General features: G+C 36.8%; 1 protein-coding gene across 4 annotated transcripts in view; it reads left to right on the forward strand.

The window, feature by feature from the left end:
* Nucleotides 1–18,561, forward strand: part of LOC125092772 (disintegrin and metalloproteinase domain-containing protein 5-like) — a 180,485-nt gene that overhangs the window by 117,724 nt on the left and 44,200 nt on the right. For all 4 annotated transcript variants that reach the window (XM_047717149.1, XM_047717152.1, XM_047717151.1 and 1 more), the window contains 2 exons: nucleotides 12,519–12,609; nucleotides 13,102–13,321. In XM_047717149.1, coding sequence (XP_047573105.1) covers nucleotides 12,519–12,609; nucleotides 13,102–13,321 — 311 coding nt within the window. The remainder of the gene's footprint in view (nucleotides 1–12,518; nucleotides 12,610–13,101; nucleotides 13,322–18,561) is intronic.

Below are 18,561 nucleotides of genomic sequence, written 5' to 3' on the forward strand. Positions count from 1 at the left end.
CAGTGGTGATAGTGGCCATCTCTGTTGTATTCTTAACCTTAGGAGAAAAGGTCTCAGTTTTCCCCCATTGAGAATGATATTCATTGTGGGTTTTTCATAGATGGCTTTGATGATGATGATGATGATATCCCTATACTTTGAAGAGTTTTGAGCAAGAAAGGATGCTGTAATTTTTCAAATGCTTTTTCAGTGTCTATTGAGAATATCATAGGGTTCTTGTTCTTTCTTTTATTATTGCATTGTATGACATTGATTGATTTGTGGATGTTGAACCAACCTTGCAGCCCAGGAATAAATCCCACTTGGCCATGGTGAATACTCCTGTCACATATTGTTGGATCCTTTGGTTAATTTTTAGTGAGAATTTTTGCATCTGTGTTCATCAAGAATATTGGCCTAGAATTCTCCTCTTTGATGGGGTCTTTGTCTGGTTTTGGGATCAGTGTAACCCTGGCCTCATGAAATGAGTTTGGAAGTTTTCCTTTCATTCCTATTTTTTGGAGCACTTTCAGGAGAATAGGCATTAATTCTTCTTTAAATATTTTGTAGAATCCCCCTGGGTAGTTGTCTGGCCCTGGGGTGTCGTTTTTTGGGAGATTTTTGTTGACTGCTTCAATCTCCTTACTGGTTATGGGTCTGTTCAGGGTTTCTCTTTCTTCCTGGTTCAGTTTTGGTAGTTTATATGTCTCTAGGAATGCATCCATTTCTTTCAAATTGTCATATTTGCTGGCTTATATTGCACATAATATGTTCTTATAATTGTTTGTATGTCTCTGGTGTTCGTTGTGATCTCTCCTCTTTCATTCATGATTTTATTGATTTGGGTCTTTTCCTTTGCTTTTGGATAAGTCTGGCCAGAAGTTTGTTGATTTATTCTTTCAGAGAAGCAGCTTACAGTTTTGTTGATCTGTTCTACTATTTTTCTGGTTTCTGTTTCATTGATTTCTGCTCTGATCTTTTACTATTTTTCTTCTCAGGCTGGGTTTAGGCTTTATTTGCTATTCCTTCCCAGCTCCTACAGGTATAAGGTTAGGTTGTATACTTGAGACCTTCTTGTTTCTTGAGAAAGCCTTGTATTGCTATATACTTTCCTCTCAGGACTGCCTTTGCCGTGTCCCAAAGATTTTGATCAGTTGTGTTTTCATTTCCATTTGTTTCCATTAATTTTTTCAATTCTTCTTTAATTTACTGGTTGACCCATTCATTTTTTAGTAGGTTGCTCTTTAACTTTCATGTATTTGAGTTCTTTCCAACTTTCCTCTTGTGGCTGAGTTCTAGTTTCAAGGCATTGTGGTCTGAAAATATTCAGGGAATGATCCCATTCTTTTGGTACCGGTTGAGTCCTGATTTGTGACCCAGGATGTGATCTGTTCTGGAGAATGTTCCATGCGCACTAGAGAAGAATGTGTATTCTCTTCCTTTGGAATGGAATTTTCTGAATATATCTGTGATGTCCATCTGGTCCAGTGTGTAATTTAAAGCTTTTATTTCCTTTTTAATCTTTTGCTTAGATGATCTGTCCCCTACCATTATTGTATTAAAGTCCCCTACCATTATTGTATTATTGTTCATGTGTTTCTTTGATTTTGTTATTAACTAATTTATCTAATTGGCTTTTCTCTTATTAGGGGCATAGATATTTAAAATTGTTAGATCTTCTTGTTGGACAGATCCTTTAAGTATGATATATTGTCCTTCCTCATCTTTTAGTATAGTCTTTGGCTTAAAATCCAATTTATCCAATATAAGGATTGCTACTCCAGTTTTCTCTTGATGTCCATTAGCATGGTAAATGGTTTTCCACCCCCTCCATTTAAATCTGGAGGTGTCTTTGGGTCTAAAATGAGTTTCTTGTAGACAGCATATCAATGGGTCTTTTTTTTTTTTTTTAAAATGCATTCTGATACCCTGTGTCTTTGTATTGGGGCATTTAGCCCATTTGCATTCAGGGTAACTATTGAAAGATCAGAATTTAGTGCCATTTTATTGCCTGTAAGGTAACTGTTATTGTATATTGTCTCTGTTCCTTTTTGGTCTATGTTACTTTTAGATTCTCTCTTTGCTTAGAGGATCCCTTGCAATGTTTCCTGTAGAGCTGGTTTGGTGTTTGTAAATTCTTTCAGTTTTTGTTTATCCTGGAAGCTTTTTATCTCTCTTTGTGTTTTCAGTGATAGCCTAGCTGGATATAGTATTCTTGGCTGCATATTTTTGTCTTTTAGTGCTCTGAATATATCACGTCAGTCCTTTCTGGCCTGCCAGTCTCTGTGGATAGGTCTACTGCCAATCTAATATTTCTGCCATTGTAGGTTACAGACCTCTTGTCCCAAGATGCTTTCAGGATTTTCTCTTTGTCTCTGAGACTTTTAAGTTTTACTATTAGATGATGGGGTATTGAGTGATTTTTATTGATTTTGAGGGGGATTCTCTGTGCCTCCTGGATTTTGATGCTTGTTTCCTTCCTTAAATTAGGGAAGTTTTCTGCTATAATCTGCTCCAATATACCTTCTGCCCCTCTCTTCCTCCTTCTTTTGGGATCCCAGTTACTCTAATATTATTTCTTCTTATGGTATCACTTATCTCTCAAATTCTCCCCTTGTGGTCCAGAGGTTGTTTGTCTCTCGTTTGCACAGGTTCTTTATTCTCTGTCATTTGTTCTTCTATATCACTAATTCTTCTGTCTCATTTATCCTACCAGTAAGAGTCTCCATTTTTTATTGCACCTCATTAATAGCTCTTTTGATTTCAACTTGGTTAGATTTTAGTTCTTTTATTTCTCCAGAAAGGGATTTTATTTCTTCAGAAGGGATTCTCTAATATCTTCCATGCTTTTTCTCAAGTCCAGCTAGCACCTTGATAGTAGTCATTCTAAACTCTATATCTGACATCTTACTAATGTCAGTATTGGTTAGGTCCCTAGCTGTCAGTACTACCTCTTGTTCTTCTTTTGAGGTGAGTTTTTCCACCTTGTCATTTTATCCAGATAAGAATAGATGAATGAGAGAACAAAATACTAAAAGGGTGGCAAAACCCCAGGAAAATATTTGCCAACCAAATCAGAAGAGATCTTAAATGGGGGGAGAAGAATGGGGGAAAAATAAAAAATTAAAATAAAAAAACCATATATATTAGACTGGTGAATAGAACAGAGCCACCCACACGATTTTGGGTGTATTCTGGTCTCTTAGAAGAAACTACCTCCCACATTTTAAGGAAAGAAAAGCATATATATATATATATAAAAGCTTATATATACATATATATAGAATATAAGGGTAAACACAATGAAGGGATGGAATATGACTGTAAAGATGAAAGTTAAAAAGGATTCTAAAAAAAGGAATTGATAAGTTGGTTGGAAAAAGAAAAAAAAAAGAGAATGTCATTAGCCTAGAGACTAGAACAAAGGCATGCACTAGATTTGGGGTATATTTTGATAAATTAGAAAAAAATTGTATCCCAAAATTTTAAAGAAAAGAAACCTATACGTATAAAAAAAATAAGGCTAAACACAATGAAGGAATAGAATATGACTATAACAATGAAAAAAAAAGATTTTTAAGTTAAAATAGTTTAACAACGTTAAAATATGAAAAAGGAGCAAGGAATAAGAAAAAAATAAAATTAAAACAATTTACCTTTGAAAGACTAAAGAATAATGGGGGAAAAGCCATGAATTCTGTTTTACTTTCCCCTAGCTGTGGAGTTCTGCAGTTCTCATTGATTAATGAATGTGTTCTTGGCTGCATGTTCTTGCTGATCTTCTGGGGGAGAGACCTGTCCTTATGATTCTCAAATGTCTTTGCCTGAGGCAGAATTGCACTGCCCTTGCCAGGGACCAGGCTAAGTAATCTGCTTGGGTTCACTCTTGGGAGTTTTTGTTCCCTGAATTCTTTCCTTATAGCTTTGGAGGAAGGGAGCAAAGATGGTGGCCTCCCAATCTCTGGCCCATAGGGGCTAAGAGCTTGGGGACCCACTCCTCAGCGCACCCTCAGAGAGAAACAGTCAATGCCTCCTGTCTCCCTGGCCTCTGGCTGCCCTCTGTGCTCACTCAGCCTGTGACCAAGGGTTTCTATCTCTGGTGCACTACCCACCACAGCAGATTCCTGTAGCATGCTCCCGCTCTGCTCCTCTTGGAGGAGGAAGGTAGGGGTCTCTCCGGATCTGCCACTTGGTCCCTGCTTGAAGAACAGCAGCCCGATTGTGACTTGGATCACAGTTTAAGGTAACCCTGAGATGAGAGCCCGCTGCTGGGCTCTGTCTCTGCAGCCGGCTTTCCTGTTCTGATACCTGGGAACTCTGCCACCCTCAGACACTTGCAGTCTTTCTGTGACCCTGTTGGTCCTGAGACCACACTATCCCCACAAGGGCTCCAGCCCTCCTCCTAGCCTCTGGAGTGACGTCTGTCAGTGGAGCACACTTCTAAAAGTTCTGATTTTGTGCTCTGCTGCCCTCTCACTTGCCGGGAGCTGGCCCCTCCCCCCATATCTCTCTTCCCATATATTGCTTGGATTCACTTCTCTCCATGTCCTACCTTCCAGAAAGTGGTCGATTTTCTTTTCCTAGAATTGCTACTCTTCTTCTCTTCTATCTCCTCTTCAGTTTATAGGTGTTCATAATAGTTTGATAACTATCTAGCTGAACTCCTGGCACCTGATGATATTTCAGTCTCTTATTCCTCTACCACGTTGCTTCCTCTCTCTTGATTCAGTTTAGATAGATTGCATGTTTCTAGGAATTTTATGTTTGTCCAGTTCATTGGCATATAATTTTTCAATAGTCTCTTAAAATTCTTTGTATTTCTGTGATGTGAATTGTTACTTCTCCTCTTTCAATTCTGGTTTTATTTACTTGAATCCTCTCTCTTTTTTTTCTTGTTGAGTATGGCTAAAAGTTTATCAATTTGGTTTATCTCTTCAAGGAACCAAGCAGCTCTTTATTTATTGGTATTTTATATCTTTTTAAATTCTTTTTTCATTTATTTCTACTCTGATCTTTATTCTTTCCTTCCTTCAAATAACCTTGGTCTTTGTTCTTGCAAGTTGAAGTGGGTGAAAATGGGGGGGGGTGTCCCAGGGCTCTCTGCACAGAGGACACACTGGCAGCATAGCTGAAGCTGAGGGTGGTGCAGGCTATACTGTGCTAGGGCACTCCATGCAGAGAGTACCCTGGCAGTGTAGCTGGAGCAAGGCAGAGATGGGGCTAGACATCCCAGGGCACCCGTAGGGGTAGGTCTTATGAGGTGACTGGAGCTGAAGCAGATGTACTATATGGTGGTATTCGGTTAGCCACCATATAGTACATCTGCTTCAGCTCCAGTCACCTCATAAGACCTACCCCTACGGGTGCCCTGGGACTATATATATATATATATATATATATATATATATATATAAAATCACTTATATAATCACATCTCTCTCTCTCTCTCTCTATATATATATATAAAATCACTCAGTGCTCATCACAACACATGCCCTCCTTAATACCCATCACCCAGCTACCCCATCCCATCACCCTCCTCCCCTCTGTAACCCTGTTTATTTACTAGAGTCCATAGTCCTTCACCATTTTTCTTTTGATTCTTTTGCCTTTGGAGACATGTCTTGAAAGAAGTTGCTGCAGCTGATGTTGAAGAGGTTACTGCCTATGTTCTCCTCTAGGATTTTGACGGATTCCTGTCTCACATTGAGGTCTTTCATCCATTTAGAGTTTATCTTTGTGTATGGTGTAAGAGAATGGTTGAGTTTCATTCTTCTGCATGTGGCCATTCAGTTTTTCTAGCACCATTTATTGAAGATACTCTTTTTTCCACTGGATATTTTTTCCTGATTTGTTGAAGAGTTAACCATAGAGTTCAGGATCCATTTCTGGAGTCTCTATTCCGTTCCATTGATCTATGTGTCTGTTTTTGTGCCAATATCATGCAGTGTTGATGATCACAGCTTTATAATATAGCTTAAAGTCAGGCTTAAAGCCCCCAGCTTCTCCCCCCAACATCTCCCTGGTGATTTGGGGTCTTTTCTGGTTCCATACAAATTTTAGGATTGTTTGTTCCAGCTCTGTGAAAAATGCCAGTGGTATTTTGATAGGGATAGCACTGAAACTGTAGATTGCTCTGGGCAGCATAGACATTTTAACAATGTTTATTCTTCTGATCCATGAACACAGAATGTTTTTCCATCTTTTTGTGTCTTCCTCAATTTCTTTCATAAGTGTTCTGTAGTTTCTAGAGTATAGTTCCTTTATCTCTTTGATTAGGTTTATTCCTAGGTATCTTATGGTATTTGGTACTATTGTAAATGGAATCCATTCCTTAATTTCTCTTTCTTCAGTTATATTGTTAGTGTATAGAAATGCAACTGATTTCTGTGCATTGATTTCGTATCCTGCCATGTTGCTGTATGAGTTCTAGTAATTTGGGGGTGGAGTCTTTGGGTTTTCCATGTAAAGAACCATGTCATCTGTGAAGAAAGAGTTTGACTTCTTCTTTGCCAATTTGAGTACATTTTATTTCTTTTTGTTGTCTGATTGCTGAGGCTAGACCTTCTAGTACAATGTTGAACAATAATGGTAAGAGTGAGCATTCCTGTCTTGTTCTTGAGAGCTTTCTTCCATTGAGAATGATATTCACAGTAGGCTTTTCATAGGTGGCTTTATTATGTTGAGGTATGTTCCCTCTATGCTTATACTCTGAAGAGTTTTAATCAGGAAAGTATGCTGTACTTTGTCAAATGATTTCTCTGCATCAATTGAAAAGATCATCTGGTTCTTGTCTTTTTTTAAAATTAATGTGCTCTATCCCATTGATTGATTTATAAATGTTGAACCACACTTTTATCTTAGGAATAAATCCCACCTGGTTGTGATGTATAATCCTTTTAATATACTTGATCCTATTGGCTAGGATCTTGTTGAGTATTTTGGCAATCATGTTCATCAGGAATATTGGTCTGTAATTCTTTTTGATGGGGCCTTTGTCTCGTTTTGGGATCAGGGTAATGCTGACCTCATAGAATGAGTTTGGAAGTTTTCCTTCCATTTCTGTTTTTTGAAATATCTTCAGCAGAATAGTTATTATTTCTTCTTTAAATGTTTGGTAAAAATCCCCTGGGAAGCCATCTGGCTCGGAACTCTTGTGTTTTGGGAGATTTTTGATCACTGCTTCAATTTTGTTATTGGTTATTGGTCTATTTTGATTGTCTATTTCTTCCTGTTTCAGTCTTGGTAGTTATAAGTTTCCAAGAAGGCATCCATTTCTTCCAAGTTGTTTAATTTTTTTGGCATATATTGCTGAGAATAATTTCTTATAATTGTTTCTAATTTCTTGGTGTTAATCATGACCTCTTCCCTTTCATTCATGATTTTATTGATGTGAGTCCTTTCTCTTTTCTTTTGGATAAGTCTGGCCAGAGGTTTATTGATTCATTCTTTCAAAGAACCAGTTTCTAGTTTTGTTGATCTGTTCTATTGTTTTTCTGGTTTCTATTTTATTGATCTCTGCTTTGATCATTATGATTTCTATTCTCCTGCTTGGTTTAGGCTTTATTTGCTGTTCTTTCTTCAGCTCCTTTAGATGTAAGGTTAACTTGTGCAGTTGGGTTTTTTCTACTTTTTTGAGGGAGGATTGGATAGCTAGGTGTCTCCCCCTTAGGACTGTCTTTGCAGTATCCCCTAGGTTTTAGACTGATGTGTTTTCATTCTCATTAGTTTCCATGAATTGTTTAAGTTCTTCTTTAATTTCCTGGTTGACCCAATCGTTCTTTAGCAGGATGCTCTTTAACTTCCAAGTGTTTGAATACCTTCCAATTTTTTTTGTTTTGATTGAGTTCCAGTTTCAAAGCATTGCGGTCTGATAACATGCCTGGAATAATCTTTTGGTATCAGTTGAGACCTGATAGTAACCCAGTATGTAGTCTTCTAGAGAAAGTTCCATGTGTACTCAAGAAGAATGAGTATTCTTTTGTTTTAGGATGGAATGTTCTGTATATATCTATGAAGTCTATATTTCTTTGTTGATCTTCTGCTTATATGATCTGCCCATTCCTGAGTGTGGAGTGTTAAGGTCTCCTACTATTAACATATTATTGTCAATATGATTATTTTGGTTAATAGTTGTTTTTTGGTAGTTGGCTGCTCTCATATTGGGGTATAGATATTTGCAAGTGTTAAGAGTTTCTTGTTGGATAGACCCTTTAAATATAATATAGTGTCCCTCTACATCTCTTACGACAGTTGACTATGTCTGATAGAGGATTGCTACCCCAGTTTTTTTTGAGGTCCATTAGCATGGTATATGGTTCTCCATCCCTCCCCCCCTTTCAATCTGGAGGTGTCTTTAGGTTCAAAATGAGTCACTTATAGAAAGCATATGGTTGGGTCCTGCTTTTTTATCCAGTCTGCAACACTGTGCTGTTTCTTGGGAACCTTTAGCCCATTTACATTTAGAGTGACTACTGAAAGATATGAATTTAGTGCCAGTGTATTGCCTGTTTCTATAGATTTTCTGTTTCTTTCTGGTCTGTGTGACTCTTGGAGTCTCTTCATTTACAGAATCCCCCTTAGTACTTCTTGCAGGGCTGGCTTGGTGGTTGGATATTCTTTCAGTTTCTGCCTATCCTGAAAGCTCTTCATCAATTCTGAATGAAAACCTTGCTGGATAAAGTATTCTTGGCTGCATGTTCTTTTCATTTAGTGCCCTGAATATGTCTTGCCAGCCCTTTCTGGCTTGCCAGCTCTCTGTGGACAGGTCTGACATTATTCTAGTGTTCCTACGTCCATAGGTAAGAAGTATCTTCCTGCTAGCTGCTCTCAGGATAGTTTCCTTGGCTCTAAGGTTTGCAAGTTTTACTATTATATGCTAGGGTGTTGGTCTATTTTTGTTGATCTTGGGAGAGGTCCTCTCTGCCTCTTGGACATGAATCCTTGTTTCCTTCCCCAGATTAGGGAAGTTCTCAGCTATGATTTGCTCAACCATACCTTCTTCTTCTTCTTTTTTTAAATAAACATATAATGTATATTTGTCCCCAGGGGTACAGGTCTGTGAATCACCAGGTTTACACATTTCACAGCACTCATCATAGCACATACCCTCCCCAATGTCCATATCCCCACCACCCTCTCCTGTCCCCCCTTCCCCCGGCAACCCTCAGTCTGTGTTTTGAGATTGAGTCTTTTATGGTTTGTCTTCCTCCTGATCCCATCTCCTTTCATTTTTTTTCCTACCCCCCCAACTCCCCCACATTGCATCTCCGCTTCCTCATATCACGGAGATCATATGATAGTTGTCTTTCTCCGATTGACTTATTTCGCTAAGCATAATACCCTCTAGTTCCATTCACGTCATCACAAATGGCAAGATTTCATTTCTTTTGATGGCTGCATAGTATTCCATTGTATATATATACCACATCTTCTTTATTCATTCATCTGTTGATGGACATCTAGGTTCTTTCCATAGTTTGGCTATTGTGGACATTGCTGCTATAAACATTTGGGTGCACACGCCCCTTTGGAGCACCACATTTGTATCTTTAGGATATATACCGAGTAGTGCAATCACTGGGTCATAGGGTAGCTCTATTTTCAGTGTTTTGAGGAACCTCCACACTGTTTTCCAGAGTGGTTGCACCAGCTTGCATTCCCACCAACGGTGTAGTAGGGTTCCCCTCTCTCTGCATCCTTGCCAGCATCTGTCATTTCTTGACTTGTTAATTTTAGCCATTCTGACTGGTGTGAGGTGGTATCTCATTGTGGTTTTGATCTGTATTTCCCTGATGCTGAGTGATGTGGAGCATTTTTTCATGTGTCTGTTGGCCATCTGGATGTCTTCTTTGCAGAAATGTCTGTTCATGTCTTCTGCCCATTTCTTGATAGGATTATTTGTTCTTTGGGTGTTGAGTTTGCTAAGCTCTTTATAGATTTTGGATATTAGCCCTTTATCTGATATGTCGTTTGCAAATATCTTCTCCCATTCTGTCAGTTGTCTTTTGGTTTTGTTAACTATTTCCTTTGCTGTGCAAAAGCTTTTGATCTTGATGAAATCCCAATAGTTCATTTTTGCCCTTGCTTCTGTTGCCTTTGGCAATGTTCCTAGGAAGATGTTGCTGCGGTTGAGGTCAAAGAGGTTGCTGCCTGTGTTCTCCTCAGGGATTTTGATGGATTCCTTTCTCACATTGAGGTCCTTCATCCATTTTGAGTCTATTTTCATGTGTGGTATAAGGAAATAGTCCAATTTCATTTTTCTGCATGTGGCTGTCCAATTTTCCCAACACCATTTGTTGAAGAGGCTGTCTTTTTTCCATTGGACATTCTTTCCTGCTTTGTCGAAGATTAGTTGACCGTAGAGTTGAGGGTCTATTTCTGGGCTCGCTCTCTATTCTGTTCCATTGATCTATGTGTCTGTTTTTGTGCCAGTACCATACTGTCTTGATGATGACAGCTTTGTAATAGAGCTTGAGGTCTGGAATTGTGGTGCCACCAACTTTGGCTTTCTTTTTCAATATTCCTTTGGCTATTCGAGGTGTTTTCTTGTTCCTCAATCATACCTTCTAATCATCTCTCTTTCTCTCCCCGCTCAGGGATCCCAATAACTCTGACATTGGAACTTTTCATGGTATCATTGATCTTTCTAAGTCTGTTCTCACAGGCTTCTAGCCGCCTGTCCCTCTCTTCCTCAGCTTCCTTCTTTTCTGTCAGCTTATCTGCTAGATCACTAATTTGTTCTTATGCCTCATTTACCTTGGATGTTAGAGTATCCAGTTTAGACTGCATCTAATTCATAGCATTTTCTGGTTTGGCCTGATTAGATTTCATTTCTGCCCTTAGAGATTCTATATTGTTACTAATGCTTTTCTCAAGCCTAACTATTGACTTCATAATTGCTACCCTGAAATCTATCTCTGACATTTTGGTTATATCCATATCCATTAGATCTGTGGCAGGGGCATTATCTCTGGTTTTTTTCTTTGTTGGGAGAGCCTCCTCCTAGTCATTGTGTTGAGGGATGGTTAAGAGAATGTGCAGAGTTTAAAATATCAACCACAACCCAAGCAAGAGGCATCTTAGGAAAATCTGGAGTGGTCAGAAGTCACCACTGAAAAAACAAAGTCAAAATAAAACACAAGAATAAAATTTGTAAAATTTTAAAATTAAAAAAAAAGTAAAAATTAAAAAAAAAAAGAATAAAGGGGGCAATCTCTCAGTAAGGACAAAGTAGGGTGTTTAAGTTGTTCCTGGGAGTATTTTGTTCTGTTTGTTAGAGTACACTACTTCCCAAAATTATAGGGAAAGTAAAACTTGTATATATACAAAGGTAATATTGAATAGAGACAAAAGGACTACCCTGAAACATATATCTATAAAAAATACAGATGTGGAAAAGTACAAGTTAAATAAAGCTACTATGAAATATAAGTTGATATATTGAACATGCAGTTGAAATGAGAAAAAGGTAAAAAAAAAACAAGAAAAAGATGGGATATAGGTTATATATTGCTAAGAATAAAAAGAAAAAGAAACTTGTATCTGAAAAATAAACAAGCCATGAGGCAACGACTGGAGCTCAATACACTATTTTCGCCGGTGTTGGGATTTTACAGTTTTATAGGGACACTATAATTGTCGTCCTCTTGTTCTTCCAGTAGGTCTTCTGGGGGCTGGGGCTGCTGTTGTTTCTCAGCCAACCTGCTTGGGTAGAGTTGTCCTGCCTCCTGTTGGGAGGATGAGATCAGTGGAGACTGGTTTTTTGAGATTTTGTTCTCTCTGCTTTCCGTGCCTCCTTGAGGGTCAGAGCAAAAATGGTCACACCCAAACCTCTGGCCCAGAGCAGAGAAATTAAAGTTGGTTGTCTTCACTGTACCCTCCAGGACAAACCTTTTCTGTTTCTCTGTGTACTGCAGAAAGCTGCAGCCTCTCACAATTCACGCCCACAGTGATTCTCTGAGGTCGTCCCAGGGGCCTGGGAGTGTCCATGCCCTTTGTGTTTCTAAAACTGCCCAGGGCCCCAGGCTCATGCATGCACCTGCAGCTCCTGGATCCTGCCTGAGCACTGCACTAAAGCCCTTTCCCAGCCATTACTGATGTCCAGACCCTGGCACAGGACACTTTTGTGCTCTGGTGTTATATCACTCTCCAGGAGCCAGTTTATGGAGGCTCCCTCACCCTTCTGTTTATCTTCCAATATCTCCCTGAAGCTTCATAACTCTGCTCTTCCTACCTTGCAACAGGCAGCGCTTTTCTGCTTGTAGAGATCTAGATATATATTCTTATATATCAGGCTGATTTTGTGGATGTTCAGAATGGTTTGGTAGATATCCAGCTAAATTCAGGGGACTGATTGAAATGGGGTCCCTACTCTTCTGTCATCTTGCCTCCCCCAAAGCTACCTGAGCAACCTTTTAATGCTAGGTAATTATAAACCTCCTTAGCTGTCACATTATTAATTTCCAAAGTGAGTTTATTTCTACAATGATTATTGGAATTATGTACTGTAATTTATAAAAGTTTTTTTTTTCTTTTAGCTTCTAGAGGTGGTCCATTTGCTTGTTATGATGAAGTAAATACAAGAGGAGATAGATATGGAAACTGTGGCCGAGATTTTTGCAGTTATCCGTATGTATTTAGAAATTTATAATTTTGTTTGGGATATAGGCTATATATTGCTAAGATCCTAGAATATATGGCAGTTTATCACAGGTTTCTTTGTTTTATGATCTGAACTGAACAGTATTACCCACCCCCTACAAATGATATGTATTCAGTGCCTATAATGTTACAATGATATTTGTAGTGAGAATTATTTATTTTATTTTACTAATGAAAGAATTGAAGACTGGTGATTTGCTCAAATTTAAGAAGCTAATATAAGACAGGCCAGGGCTGTCAGGTTGCAGGTATCATTAATTTTTCCCTTAGCACATAGACTCACAGAACAAAAATGGCCACATCATACATAAATTAGTGTGCTCAGAAAGTTTTCTGAGAGAATATTGACACCTGGAGTTAAATTTGTAAAACTTTTTTTTTTTAAACTTAGGTATATCAGAAATCTATGTTATTTCAGTAAATAATAGGAGAATTTTTTTCTCTGCCCTATGATTCTAGTAATCTTCTATGTGGAAAATTAGTTTGTGCCTGGCCACACAAAACATTAATATCACGTGCAAATTTATCTGTGATTTATACACATGTCCAAGACGAAATATGTGTATCTACATTTCGACCCAATGAAGAGTTACCTAAAAATTCATGGACAACATATGAAAATCCTGAAGATAGAGATGATACATTTGTACAAGATGGCACTGTGTGTGGTCCTGAGATGGTAATTAGAACTACAAAATTTCAAGTGTTTTAACAATTATTTTTTACAATACACCAAACAATTCATTGTTAAACAGCTTTGTTGAAATATTGTTTACTATAATAGTCATTCATGATATATACAATTCATTGTTTTTGATTAACGTATCACCACATCCAGTTTTAGAACATACTATAACTCTTGCCCATAAGCAACATATCCAATTTTCCCAGTTATTAACATCTAATAGTAATATGGTACATTTGTTATAGTTAATGAATTAGCAATGTTTATATATTATATTAAATAAATTCCACACTTCATTCAGATTTCTTTTACCTAATGTCTTTTCCAGGATTCCACCCAAAATACCATATTACATTTATCAAATATGTATTCATAGACTTCTCTTGACAGTGACAGTTTCTCCTAATTTCTTTGTTTTTGATGGCCTTGATGGTTTTGAGAACTGGTCAGGTATTTTGTAGTATGTCCCTCATATTAAGATTTGTCTGCCGTTTCTCTTATGATTAGACTGGGTTTATGTATTTTTGGGAGGAAGACCTCAGAGGTAAAGTATCTTTCATCATATCATTATCAAGTGTTGATGTTAACCTTGATCACCTGCCTGAGGTAATATTTGTCAAATTTCTCACTGTTAAGTTACTCTTTACTTCCCTTTCCATATTGTACTTCCCTGAAAGAAGTTACTTTGCATAGCCCATACTTAAGAAGTAGGAAGTTATATTTCACTTTCTTGGGGGCTCAGTAGTTATATAAATTATTTTTAATTCCTCTGCACCAAAGGTTTGTCTGTTCTCCATTTATTTATTCAGTCATTTATTTGTAACATTGTAGACTCTTGGATATTTATGTTATTATGGTCTGGGTTATAATCCAGTACTACTTTATTGATTTCGTTATTCAAGTTTTTCTAGCTTTGGCCAGTCAACTGGTGTCTCTTTGGCAAACTCTTAACACTGTGAGATTTTTTTTTTCCTTTTTTCTTTTTGAGTGCTTCCTTACTTCCTAGAATCACAAGATGTTCTACATTGATACTGAATGTTTCCTGCCCCAGTTCCTAAAATCAGCCATTCTCCAAGGAACCCTGGTTCATCGAAATGGGAAATAGTATTTAGAAACCAAGATCTAGGTATTAATTTTCCTTTCTGCTATTGGGAGTGTCACTTTTGGCCCCATCAATAGACAGAGCTAGGAAATGTATATCTATATCTACATAGGATTCAAGCATATGAAAACATATAGATACATATACATGAATATATGTATACATGTATATATACTCACACTCATATCTTATATATATATTTCTATATATGCATATCTACATTACAAAGCACGAGGTCAAAATTATACTTTCAAATTGAATCCACAATATAGGTTTCATTCTAGCCTCGTATCTTTTCATATTTTTGACTGTTTTCTATGATAGTGATATACTTTGACACTTTCTTTGACAGTTATCTATATAAATTCCATCCTTGGATGTCTTTGGAGTACACATTAAACTATCTCAGAATTGCTAGCTCACTCCACTGTGAAATTCTTCTTGCCCATAGCCTGAAGTGTATGTAAAAATATTTTATTCAAGAATTATTTGGGGTTTATTCATTTTTCTTCTTAATGTGGTTAGATTGTTCATTTGAAAAATGGTAAGTTTCTTGGATTTCTCCCTGTCCTGTTCATTTTATTTTAGCTTAGTTTCTGATACACGAAATATAAAATGATTTTTAATATTTAAAACTATAAGGGCAACTGGGTGACTCTGTCAGTTAAGTGCCCAACCCTTGATTTTAGCTGAAGTTGTAATCTCAGGGTTGTGAGATTGAGCCTTGAGACTGGGTCTGTGCTCAGTATGAATCTGCTTGTGTGTTTCCCTCTGTTCCTACCCACCCCCCACTACTATTCACATGTGCCCTCTTTCTCCCAAATAAATAAAATCTTTAAAAATTTTTTTAAAAAGATTCAAAACTATATATGGTTATACTCAGAGAATTATCCATTCCCATCCCTGTAAACCCTGTAAATCTTCTATCCATTCTCATTTCTCTCCCCTACTCCCAGTAGAGAAAAAATTAGTTTTCATTACTAGTTTCTATTATTGTAGTTTTTTAGTTTTAGCTATCTTACCTTTTATTTGTTGCACAATGGAGCAGATATGTACATTTCTTATACCTCCTTTGTTAAACAAAAAGTAGTATTACATACTATAAATGCTTTTGCACTTTTTTTTTCTTAACACATTTTGTGGTGATTAATTTACATCAGTTCTAAAGTGCTTCCTTATTTTATATTTTCTGGCTGAATTTTATTTGATTTATTAAAATTAATACAATTTTTCATTTTGAAATAATACACACACATCAAAAATGACTGGAAAATACAGAAAAGGAAAAAAAATCATTCATAGTATTATCACCTAGAGATAAATTCTCTTTATATTTCAGAACTTGTATTTCCAGTATTTTTTGTGTTATAGCATTTTTTCACTGTCTTAATATTATGAAATTAATAGAAATATAAATTATAAAGATACTATATCTTTGAATAATTTTTGAAATGGAGAAAAATATAAAGAAGGAAAACCATTACACAGAATTTGTTTACACAGAATTAGTCACAGTTATTGGTGGTCTTTTTTTAATTAAACTTTTTAATTTTGAAGTAACTATACTTTAATGGAAAGTAAAATACGTGAGAGGTCCTGTCTATCCTACATCCAGATTGTCTTAATATCTTTAACCTGTAAAATATAAAAAACAGGAAATTGACTTTGGTAGAAACCTTATTTAGATTAGAATGTGTATGTGTGTGTGTTGTCTGTGTGTAGTTCTGTGCAATTATATAACATGTATAACCATAGAACCACCATCACAGTCAAAATACAAAACTGTTCCATCCACCAAAATGGAATTCTGTCATGGATTCATTTTGTAGTCATACCTTTCCCTTGTATACCTAGTGCTCTGTTCTAATCAGTTCTCTATCTCTATAATTCTGTCACTTGGAGAATGTTATATTAGTAGAATTATCTAAAAATCTCCAGAGATTAGTTTTTTCCAGCCAGCATAACATCCTTGGGATCTATCTAGAAAGCCACATGTATCAATGGTTTATATTTAGTGTTGAAATATTCCATTACACGAATACACCAAAGTTTGCCTAACATTCATTCTTTTTTTAGTGTAAGTTTTTATGTTTTTATTTTATTATTATGTTCAGTTAGCCAACATATAGTAGTTTATCATTACTTTTTGATGTAGTATTCGATTTATTAGTTGCATATAATGTCCAGTGCTCATCACAACATGTGCCCTCCTTAATACCCATCACCTCACTATCCCATCTCCCCACACCCACCTATCTGAAATCCTCAGTTTTTTTCTCAGGGTCCAGAGTCTCTCAAGATTTGTCTTCCTCACTGATTTCTTCCCCCTCGGTTTTTCCTCCTTTTCTCTATGGTCCTATGTGCTATCCACATATGAGTGAAACCATATAATTGTCTTTCTCTGCTTGACTTATTTCACTTAAAGAAATAGGTCTATGTTGTCTTGGCTCAACTCAAAATCATAATAAATTGTTATTTGATTATTGTGCCATTTTAAAATATTTCCTATAAATTCTATTTTATAATTTTTTGGTCCTAAATTATTTCTTTTTTGTGTGTGCATGACTTTCTGACACCATAGAAATACAAGGGACTATAAAAGAATATTACAAAAAATTATATGTAAACAAACTGGACAACCTAGAAGAAAAATATGAATTCCTAAAAACATATAAACTACCAAAGTTGAACCAGAAAGCCCACTGCCATGGTACTGGCACAAAAATAGACACCAGAAATAGCAAATTTGAACAACCTCATTGCCAGCAATGAAATTGAATCAGTAGTCAAAAAAATCCCAAAAAACAAAAGCCCAAGACCAGATGGTGTTACAGGTGAATTCTACCAAACATTTAAAGAAAGTTTAATAACTAGGGGCACCTGGGTGGCTCAGTGGGTTAAAGCTTCTGCCTTCGACTCTGGTCATGATCTCTGGGTCCTGGGATCAAGCCCCGCATCGGGCTCTCTGCTCGACGGGGAGCCTGCTTCCTCCTCTCTGTCAAATAAATAAATAAAAATCTTAAAAAAAAGAAAGTTTAATACCTATACTTTTCAAAATTTTACAAAAAATAGAAATGGAAGGAAAACTTACAAATTTATACTATGAGCCTGGCATTACCCTGATTCCAAAATCAGATAAAGACCCTACAAAAGAACTTGGCCAATATTCCTGATGAACAACTCAACAAAGATCCTCAACAAAATGTTAGCAAACCAAATCAAACAATGCATTCACCATGATCACGTGGGATTTATTCCTGGGTTGCGAGGGTTTTTCAACATTGGCAAATCAATCAACATGATATATAACATCAATAAAATAAAAGATAAAACCCGTACGATCATTTCAATAGATGCAGAAAAAGGATTTGATGAAGTACAACATCCATTCATGATAACCCTTCACAAAGTGGGTTTAGAGGGAACATGACTCAACATAATAATGGCCACATCTGAAAAACACACAGCTAATGTAATATAATTCTCAATGGGGAAAAACAGAGCTTTTCCTTTATGGTCAGGAAGGAGACAAGAATGTCTTTTCTCACTTTTATTCGACATAGTACTGGAAGTCCTAGCCATAGCAATCAGACAAGAGAAAGGAATAAAAGGCATCCAAATTGATAGGGAAGAAGTAAAACTTTCACTATTTGCAGATGACATGTTCTATATACTGGAAGAGATTATGCTGAATGAAATAAGTCAAGCAGAGAGAGTCAATTATCATATGGTTTCACTTATTTGTGGAGCATAACAAATAACATGGAGGACCTGGGGAGATGGAGAGGAGAAGGGAGTTGAAGGAAATTGGAAGGGGAGGTGAACCGTGAGAGACTATGGGCTCTGAAAAACAACCTGAGGGTTTTGAAGGGGCGGGGGGTGGGAGGTTGGGGGAGCCAGGTGGTGGGTATTAAGGAGGGCACGTATTGCATGGAGCACTGGGTGTGGTGCAAAAACAATGAATACTGTTACGCTGAAAAAAAAAAAAAAAAGCCCTGAAGACTCCACCAAAAAATTACTAGGACTGATAAATGAATTCAGTGTGGTCACAGTATACAAAATCAATGTATAGAAGCCTGTTGCATTTCTAAACACTAATGATCAAGCAGTAGAAAAGAAATTAAAACAATCC

Source organism: Lutra lutra, chromosome 2 (assembly GCF_902655055.1).
Source record: "Lutra lutra chromosome 2, mLutLut1.2, whole genome shotgun sequence".
NCBI classification, from domain to species: Eukaryota; Metazoa; Chordata; class Mammalia; order Carnivora; family Mustelidae; genus Lutra; species Lutra lutra.